Source organism: Urocitellus parryii, chromosome 3 (assembly GCF_045843805.1).
Source record: "Urocitellus parryii isolate mUroPar1 chromosome 3, mUroPar1.hap1, whole genome shotgun sequence".
Lineage (NCBI taxonomy): Eukaryota > Metazoa > Chordata > Mammalia > Rodentia > Sciuridae > Urocitellus > Urocitellus parryii.
The window spans coordinates 213,724,771-213,735,440 of record NC_135533.1 but is presented as its reverse complement, the minus strand read 5'-3'; the positions used below and the strand labels follow the sequence as shown (position 1 = coordinate 213,735,440).

At 39.3% G+C, this 10,670-nt stretch overlaps 1 protein-coding gene across 1 annotated transcript; it reads left to right on the top strand.

The window, feature by feature from the left end:
* The first annotated feature begins 5,401 nt into the window (after nucleotides 1–5,401).
* Nucleotides 5,402–9,686, top strand: LOC113178391 (olfactory receptor 7E178-like). The gene is made up of 2 exons (XM_077796575.1): nucleotides 5,402–5,562; nucleotides 8,744–9,686. The coding sequence occupies exons 1-2, from the start codon at nucleotides 5,402–5,404 to the stop codon at nucleotides 9,684–9,686; spliced, it is 1,104 nt and encodes a 367-aa protein (XP_077652701.1).
* The last annotated feature ends 984 nt before the right edge of the window (nucleotides 9,687–10,670 follow it).

Below are 10,670 nucleotides of genomic sequence, written 5' to 3'. Positions count from 1 at the left end.
AATCTCATGCAAAGTGATTCTTTTCCTGCCTCGATGATTCTATTTCCCATAAAGTTTCCTCCACAAAGGGAGTAAATGCACTCCATTTATACTCTCCTAAGCATTATACGGGTGTATGAAGGTGATGAGGATGAGGAGATCAACCATAAATAACATCGTGAATTCCTAATAAGAGATTCCTGAGTGCAAGGTGTTGAACAGTGTTCCATGCAGATTATCTCAATTCATCTGCAAGGTTTTCCCTAAGGTCTACATGGCACTTTATTTTATTTTACAAAAATGGGACACAGTTTTTTTGTGTAACTCATGCTAGGTTTTTAGGTTGAATTACTGCAGCCACATTTGAATTGCACTGTGGAGTTGAGAAACAGGGCACATGGGTGAATGACTGAAAGAGGAAAAAATCAGTGAAAAAGTAGGTAAGAATAGCTGGACACAGACCTCTCCCACAGGGTATCCCTGGAGCTGCCCACATCCTCTGCATTCTTACTTTGAGCCCACTCAACATGAAAAGAAGACCCAGAGTCACACTTGGATTTTATTATGATTCAAGAAACTGACAAGTGGTCAGAGTATACCTGAGATGTGTCTGCAGTTGAGGTCTCTGGAGCTCTGCTTAGAATGTTCCTAATATTAGGAAAACATTAAAAAAATTCATGCATCAGACCCAGAGATTCACAATTTAGCATCAGTGCTGCTAGATCTACCTATCATTTCTTGAACACAGAGCAGATTGTTAGTGTCACTGAGAACCAGCAACTGAGGTGGATTCTACTCATACAGTTGAATTGAATACAAATTAAACAGAAAATGTTTGTTCCCCATTACCATGACTTGGAAGTATAAAATAGGGCAAATTCAAGCACCTTTGGAGTGTAGAAAAGGTGTGCTGGTCTCCATGGTTGTGCAGTAGGCACCTGTATGCAGAATACTTCAGTTAAGCCAGAGGAACAGAGTCATTACTCCACCACTGAGGAGGCTGATAGCATTCTCAGGATCTGAGGCACCCGATGGTAACGCAGGCTGGAAAATACAACATAATTAAATCCAGTCATGGAAATGCCCCTTCTCTGAGCACTTGCTTTTTGTTTGAATGACTCGCTTCTCATCATGCTTCACAGAAGAGTGGTGATCACTGGGTTGAGGTGGGAGGAATGGTGAGGTTTTTCACCTGGATACACAGCTAAATTCTAGTAGATAGAAAATTTCTGGATTTGAATGATAATGATCATGGCACAGCTATGCGAATGCAATTAATGTCACCAAAAATGTACTTAATGTAGTTCAAATGGTCATTTTTTGTATTTATATCGTACCCCAATAAAAAGGACATTAATCACAGATGTATCTTAAAAAGTAAATAAATAAAAGAAAATAGAATATATAAACTTCTTCCTAATTAGAGTTAGGGCCAGAAACTTATATGAGCATTCATTTTCCTTTGATTCCCCATTAATGATCGGAAATCCCTGGAGATGGGTATTTCATAGACTAATTAGTCTAATTATAATTTCTGAGTATTGATCTTCCAAGGTCATATAATAGTCCTCACTCAGCCTGTGCTTGTAGTCCTTCAGTTGATGGCATCGTCCAGTGACCTGTGTAGCCGTCTCTCCTCCTGGGTGTCTGCATCAGGAAGCTCCTGAGCACACGATCTGTTCTGTGGACACAGTTGAGCCTTCCCTGGGCTCCACACTTGGTAGGGTCTCAGGATCAGCACTTCTTGGTCATGACCCTGCAGGGAAGCAGCATGACCCAGTAAGTGCAGAGGGGGCCTTGGATGTGGGGAGGACTGGGGAAGTAGTGTTACCTCCCATGAGGACACAGAGTAGCCAGGTGGGAGGACACCAGCTTGCAGCTTCAACCTTGGGGTTGTGGGGTTCATGCTTTTGTTTCAGGTGGGGAGATCAGAAATTCAAAATGTGCTCTCCACGCACACTGGTTCTAATTCACACAGAAATCTCACCCACAACCGCACAAAATGGGTCCTTCAAGAGTGTTTTCTGAGGTTTAGAAAAGGACTAAAGTTGGTGATGTAATGATGATGATGAGGATGACAGAAGCCAGAGCACCAAGAACTGAGGTGCAGGGCTTCCCAGGCTCAGGAGCTGAGCAAGGTGCTCTGTGTCATTTCATGTGCACCTTCTCACCTTTGTTATATATGTCCACATTATCACTATATTATACAAAATGAAAAAGTGCATTGCAATTATGTAACTTGTACTCATTTGTTAGATAGGAGTGAAGCCTTGTTTGCATTGGGCTGTCTGACCATGGACACAGGGTATCACAGAATCCTGGCAGGCTGTCCCATCAGCAAGCCACCCAGCCATTCCTCTTCCCTATCACTGCAGAAAGAGCCATTCCCACTGTGCTCTTTCTCATGGGATTCCGGTGATCACAGGGCAAATCAGTGGTGGCGCCTGTTGCATGCACTATGGAGGAACAGTCACAGGTCACAGGAGAGGTCATAGTAGAGGAGGCTGATGATCATTCAGCACAGATCATGCTCTTGGGCCCCCTCCAGAACCTCCATGAGCTCACCACATGGTCCCCATGCTTGAAAACAGCCTTCTCAATCTCAAAGCAGTCATAAAGCAGTTTTGTAAAGGAAAACTGTTTGGTAGATGATTTTGACATGAAAACAGCAACAGAAAATCATAGCTCACCACTTCAAGATAGTAGGTGTGTCTGGGAGACACGTTTGCAAGATAATGGAAAAAGGCAGACATTCTAAGACTCAAATTTCTAAGGTAATGATTCAGACGTCTCTCCAATGTTAGTTCTCCCACAAGTATTATCAGACTCAAGTTGCAATACAGGTAATGGGTATTATGGACAATAAGAGTAGGTAATATTCATGGAGCATGTCCACATGCCAGGATAGTGTTAGACATTGGATTTCAGGTGTGGAATAAGAAAAGAACTTTACGTGTGGATATGCCGATAAAATTGGTGTTGGTCTGACATCACTGAGTATGGATATTCTAAAATATGCACAAATAGACTAAATAATGGGAGAGAAGTACAAGTTATGAAATGCGAAAGGTTGTTAAAAAAATCCTGATGATAACCATACGAGGTAGGTAATTATTACCTCATTTTACAAATGATAAAATTTCTAAGACGTTGTTACATTATTTATTATTATGCTGTATTTTGTACTATATGCAGTTCAATCACAAACAGTAATGATAAATAATGAACAGAAGTGCAATTGTTATATAAATAATATAATTGAAATGTCAGCAAACCTTGCATTTAGAAAGAGGAAGCTTTAAACCAGAATACGCTCTCTGCAGAACTCCTGTGAAATCCTGTTGACACTCTTTACAAAATCTTGCTTTCAAAAAGCTTAATTATGATGTTGGCCCTGAAGAAGCTTATATGTTACAATTATGGTGAGGGATCTCTTTGTGGCTGTATCAGCACCAATTCAGGAAGAATGGCTGAGATGAGCACAAACATCTAAGATCAAGTGGGCACAAATAATCCAGCAAAGATCTCCCTGTGTCCCCCACTCCAGGATACCCTTGCAGCTGCCACATCCTCCTGCATTCTGCTAATAAGCCATCTCCATCAGATGAAGAGCAAAGCAGGTCTAGACGGCATTACTACTCAGGAATTTGAAAAGGGTTAAGAATGTACCAGGTATGTACCTCAAGCTAAGACCCCTGGATCCCGGTTAAAATATTCTGATTTTGAAAAAAAGTCAAAAAGTTTAATGCAACACAACCACAGATTTAAAATTTAATTTTTTTCTGCTGTTGTCTAGATTCATTCTTTCTGTAACAATGGGCGGGTTGTTAGCATCTCTGAGACCCAATAATGTCATCCAAGGTGATTTCTTGTTGATACAATGACAATGAATCCAGATTAAACAGAAAATCTGTGCTACCTATGTGATTAATATGTGATGGTAGAATAAAATATGGGAAAAACCAAATTAGATAGAATTACCCCCAAACAATGGCAGAGATGTCCATTAGCTTTGGGAAAGCAAAGAAGGAACAAAGGGAAGTGACAGTAGACCCTTAGAGCCTGGCCTGAGACAAGGTTTTGAATTTCACATCATTTTAATGCTGTAGAGTCCTTTGACCATCATTTTAAGAAGTAGATACACTATTTCTTTAATTACTGAATGCTTAGTTAAAAAATAAGTTATGACCAAATGAATGTCACTGAGGTATATATTTATTATGATTCATGTAGTAATTTTTTGTTATATATATTTTTATCCTAATAAGAATGGGCCTTAAAAGCTGATGTATCTTTGAAAAACACAGAAGTGAAAGAAGAAAATTGAGTACGCAATTTTCCTCCAAATTACAGCTAGGGTCCAAATCTTAAGTGGACCTTCATTTTCTCTTCTTCATCTTCTTGCATTAATATTGGGAAGTCCTTAGAGATGGGCATTGCATGGACCAATTAGTCTAATTGTGAGCTCTGTGTATTGAGCTTCCAAGATCCTATATTAGTCCACAGTGGGCCTGTGCCTGCAGCCCTTCAGTGGATGGTTCCTGACCAGTGAGCTGCGTGGCTGTGTCTCCTGCTGTGTTTCTGTATCAGGAAGCTCCCAGCTGACAGCATATTCCTGGGAATGCTGGGCACAGAGTCTGAGCCTTTGTTGGGCACCAGGTATGGATGGGTCTTGGCATGTGCACTTCTTAGTTATGATCCAGGAGAGAATCATTGTAATCCTGTAAGTACAGAGTGAGCTTTTGGATGTGCTAATGAATACAGGGGGTAAAATTTCCTCATCTTGAGGACAAATTTCACTGTTTGAGTAGCCAGAGGGAAGAACACCAACATGCAGTTTTTTGTATGGGTTGGTGAAGTTTGTTTTTTTGTTGTTTGTTTGTTTAAGGTGAGGGTATTGGATATCATTTTAAAAATTTTATCTCTACCAGACTGGTTTCTGTTTTCCAAAGAAATCTCACCCAAAACTGCACAAAATGGGTTGGTCCTTTAAAAGTGTTTTCTTACCTCTATGAAAGGACTATGGTGGTGAAAAGATGATGAGGAGGATGACTGAAGCCAGAGCATAGTAAACTGATATGCAGGGCTCCCCAGGGTTAGTGCTTGAGCAACGTGGTCTATGTCTTTGTTTCATTTCATGTATATCACCATGCTGTAGTTATGCACGCCCAATTTATTATACTTTACAATAAACAAAGAAGAACATTATAATTATGGAACTTGTTCTTGTTTGTTAGACCAGAAAAAGTGCAGTTTTGTTTGCACTGGGCTGTCTGACCATGGACACAGGGCATCACAGGAGAATCCTCGAAGGCTGTCCCATCGGCAAGCCCACCAGCCATTTCTCTTGCTTACTCTGCTCTTCCTCTTGTGATTCCTGGTGATCACAGGCAGAGCAGTGAGGTCGCCTGTTGCATGCACCATGGAAGAAGAGCCACAGTTCACAGGAGAGGTCACAGTAGGGGAGGCTGATGATCATTCAGCACAGATCACACTCTTGGGCCCCCTTCAGAACCTCCTTGAGCTCACCACATGGTCCTCCATGCTGGAAAACAGACCTGTCAATCTCAAGGCAAACATAATGTTAGGTTTTGATTTCATTCCCATTCATAAAACTGTAAAGATGCTAAAAATGCCAGAGATTTACCAGTGGTTAAGATCTTTGGACCTATACTGAAAATGTCAAGTGGGAAAGAATAAAAATAAAAGTAATCCATCTGTTTCAGAATCTCTCAGTCCCAATCCCTAACTCTGTGTCTAGATTCAGCCTTATCATCTGAGTTGATTTCCCATTGATGCAACTGCAGAGTAAGGATAAATACTTTGTTCTCCTATTTGAATAATATGGGATAGATGAATAAAATCCAGGCAAAATAAAATCTGGATATTGTTGTTACTGTTAGTCCTGACTAGGTTAATCTTCATGCCACTCAATTAATATGTCCAGTGACCCAAAATGACCATTTTCCTATCTCTGGATGGGCATTTTAATTTTGACCTTACAGATATGTGTGCTGGATATTTGGGAAGAACGTCTCCTTTTTTTTTTTCTATTTCTGACTCCCTGATGCCTATGCCCTGCTTGGCACAGGGAGGCATCCAGAATAAGTCTGTTCAGCAGCATGGAACCCCCAGAACCATTTGTTTTCTAAATTGACCAAAATGAATTTGGATTAGCAAATTGTGGCCTCCTGTCTGTACTTTCTTTCCTTTCAGCAGTTTCCATGGGTATAGACACAAGTTAAAACTGTCTCTCTGTGTCCATTTTTGGACATCAAGACTCTTTATTTTCCTTTAATATCATCCACAGCAGAAAAAGTTTCAGAAATCATGGCAGAGATTTTCATGGGTTTGAAGAAAGGCAAGGAGTAAGAAGCTGAAGGGCACTTAACACTGCAGCCTTCCATGAGGCACAGGTCAGAGTTTCACCTCATTCCAGCCTCCAGTGCCCTTGACCATGGCTTTCCTCCATAATGTGGATAGTTACCTAATCATGGATTTTTTTTTTAATTAAATCACAATGACCAAATATTTGGTGAGTTTCAAATATCCCTTTGGAGATGGTGTTATTTTCTGTGTTTCCCTTAAGCAGTGAGCAGGGAGAAGAGGAGAGATTCACACACTGTGCACACACTGGCAGATGGGATGTGGGTCTGAAATGCTACCTTCCTGACTCCAGCATGATCTCTTCTTCTGGATCCAAGGGAAAGAGTATTTCCTGAATTTGACAAATTTTCTTAAGGATTCATCAAGGAGAGATTATTACTACTTGGGGTGACGCTTCATTTTCCTGATACATATTAGGATTGAGAAGATATGGGTAATACTGGCTGTCCATGAAGGGCATAAATGTAGGTTATTAACAGCAAATTTGAACATGCATTTTTCTATTGGAAATCAATTGCCTAGCCCCAACCAACATATTTATTGGAGTTGGATATTTTTATGGGAGATTGGCCGAGGATTTTGAAATGATTATCAAATTAATAAACTACCCACTTAAAAGATTGTGTCCTTTTAACAGGTAACACTTGGCATCAGATAAAGACTTTTCAGAAGGTGAATGTACTCCACAGAGTACCTTCTCAGGTTAATGTAAACTTGCATATTTCATGGGCAATATGTATTGTTTTGCAGAATACTCAAATTAAGTATTTTAAGTACTTTTAAGGCAACATTATAAAGGAAAACTGCATGGTATATGATTCTGACATGAAAACACCAAGAGAAAATTACAAGTCCCCACTTCAAGACAATATCTGTGTCTGGGAGACAGGTTTGCAGGAGAATGGAAAAAGGCAGAGATACTAAGACTCAAATTTCCTATGTAATAATTCAGATCTCTAGCCAATGTTAGTCCTGGAACAAGTATTATCAGATTCATATGTTTTAATATAGGTGATGATGTTATGGATAATAAGAATAAGCAATATTCACAGAGCATGTTCTACACACTAGGGTATTGTTAGATAGTCGATTTCAGCTGTAGTATGAAAAAGAACCACTGAGAACTTCAGATGTGGATATGCTGATACAATTAGTGTGTAATGATATCACTATGTTAGATATCCTAAAATATGCACAGGTAGAACTACAAGTTATGCTACTTGAAAGATTTGTTAAAAAATTTTTTCTGATGACAGCCATACAAAGTGGGTAATTACTATCCCCCTTTTTACAAATGAGGAGATTTCCAAGAAGGTGTTACATTATTTCTTGTTGTACTCTATTTTATACTGTATCTAATTCAGTCACAGTGAGAAATGATAAATAATGAACCTAAGTGTACTTCATGTAGCCTAAATAGGAGAATTGAAATCAATGTGTCAGGAATGACCGACAAGAAAATCTATGAAGAAGAAATAAGTACATTGGAAATAAAACTTGGAGTTTTGAGTCTTTCCTTAGTGTTTAGATCATCAATAATGTACTTAATGGTTTGAGATCAAAAAACTATGATCCAGTTTTATCAAGCCAGATGGAGTACAGAATCAAGAAAATGAAAAAAAAATCAAGGGCCATTTTATATAACAGATATTTTGCTGATATTATATGGGTTTATAAAATAAACCTGCATAAAATAAAACTATTCAAAGGAGATTCTTATAGTTTATGATTTTAAAATCATTGACAGGTACAGTGCACACTAATGCCACATTGTGGTTAGAAATTTTATTCATGTAATCATGTTCATCAAAATTTGAAGTTTACCAAGGATAGGATTTTTATTTATGTCATTTAATTTTAATTAGAAAACTTTAATGAACAAAGGAGGCAAATGAGAATGATGAGACCCCTTTGCAGAAAATGGGTCCATACTGCTTTCTTGTTATGATCCATCAGCCTTGATCTAGTTGTCAGGAAAAGCAGTTCTTATGCAGTCTCAAATATCTTGTCAAAGGACTTTGTTGAAAGGCCTTAGAACCAAAGGAGGTATATCAAACTGCTACTTAATTTCCTTTAGAGGAAGATCGTTACTTATTCCCTATTTTTTTCTTAAAGAGAAGCAATATTTCATTGTGATCATGAATTTATTCCCTCATTTGCTTCTGGACTTCTAACATTGCTCAGTTCAATGTCTCTCAAGTGAGTATGGAAAGAGGGGTGGATGATGGAGATGGGTTTTTTCACTATTGAGAATTATTGTTGAAGGTGTGTGGACCTAAAACTTGAGCACCTTCCTGTGCAAACTTGATTTCAATGTTTCCAGAATGAGGGGTGCCTGTTTTATGTATTTTTAAACACTTTCTTTGCTTTTCAAAAGGTGTCCAAGAAACACACAAGCACAAAATATAACCCGTGTCTCTGAATTCCTACTCATGAGCTTCTCAGAGGATCTAGACCTGCAGCCCATCATCTTTGTACCATTCCTGTCCATGTACCTGGTCACCATCCTGGGAAACCTGCTCATCATCCTGGCTGTCTGCTCTGACTCCCACCTCCACACCCCCATGTACTTCTTCCTCTCCAACCTGTCCTTGGCTGACATTGGTTCCATTTCTACCACGGTTCCAAACATGATTGTAAACATTCAAACTCACAATGATATCATCTCCTATGAGGGATGCCTGACACAGATGTCTCTTTTTACCATTCTTGTTTGTATGGATTATATGCTTCTGACTGTGATGGCCTATGACCAGTTTGTGGCCATCTGTCACCCCCTGCATTATCCAGTCATTATGAACTCTTGCTTCTGTGGCTTCTTAATTTTGGGGTCATTTTTGCTGAGTCTTTTGGAATCCCAGCTGCACAATTTGATGATCTTAAAAGTTACCAGCTTCAAGGATGTGGAAATTTCCAATTTCTACTGTGACCCTTCTGAACTACCGAATCTTTCCTGTTCTCACAACTTCTCTGATGACTTTGTGAAGTATGTTCTTATTGCCATCTATGGCCTTTTCCCCATCTCAGGGATCCTTTTCTCTTATTATAAAATTATTTCCTCCATTCTGAGGATCCCATCCTCAGGTGGGAAGTACAAAGCCTTCTCTACCTGTGGCTCTCATCTGGCAGTTTTTTGTTTATTTTTAGGAACAGGCACTGCAGTGTATTTTGGATCAGCTGCATCCCATTCTCCCAGGAAGGGTGCAGTGGCCTCCGTGATGTACACTGTGGTCACCCCCATGCTGAACCCCTTCATCTACAGCCTGAGGAACAGGGACATTAAAGGTGCCCTGAGGAGGCTGCAGATCAGGACAGTCTAATCCTAGCCCCTGTGGGGTCTGGTTGCCATGAATTTTTGAAAATGCAACAAAGACAAATACCTGGTCCTGTCCATGTGCCCCACATGCCAATTTCTCACCAAGTTTTATAGTAGAATGGTTGGAACTCATCCTGGGAAAAATTAAGAAATAGTTCTGTAGGTGTCTGGACCTTGAATGTGAACAGCTGTTAGAAATTGGTCTGTTTGAATCTGGAATGCCCCTCAAAGACTTGCATGTTGAAGTCTTTGTCCTAAGAACAGCAGTGTTCAAATGCTGGATGAAAAGTGGATGTTCCATGAGACCTCTAACCTTATCTATCTGTGGATTGATTCCCCCCGCCAATCCTTTCCCTCGTTCCCTTTTGTCTTCCTTCTTTTCTTTTTTCTTTCTTATTTCCAATACAAGTTTTCCCTCCTTTAAGTGATTTTCCTCAGGTATTTTTTCACAGTAACAGAAAGGTGACTAACACAGAAACCAAACAACTCGGGTGCATCCACATATTATATTAAGGCTCACTTATATGGTATGGAGAAGGACACGAATTTTGAAAGTTTCATTGTAATCAGAAGCTAAAAAAAAATGATGTTTGTCTCTGGGGTAATGCCACATAGCAGTTTAAAGCCTTCAAAATAAATGTATGTACTCTTTAGAGAAACTTTAAACTACATGTTGAAACAAATCAGCACATTGCAGGGCAATGGGTGTTTTGTTGCATACTACCTAGGTGAGATTATGTACTCTTTAGGCATGTGCTTAAGAAAACTGTTTATGTATACAAAAATAAATGCAGAAATGAAACCAGTGCCAGGAAAATCTACCCTCAAAATTTCTGACAGTAATTGCCACTGGGGCAGAAATATGCAAGAGGATAGTATCATACAGAGATGCCAAGACCTGAAATTTTATAGAAATTCATTAAAACTCCTACAAGATTTAGTTGTCAAGAACAGTGATTATAATTTTTTTTGATGATGAAGTGGATTT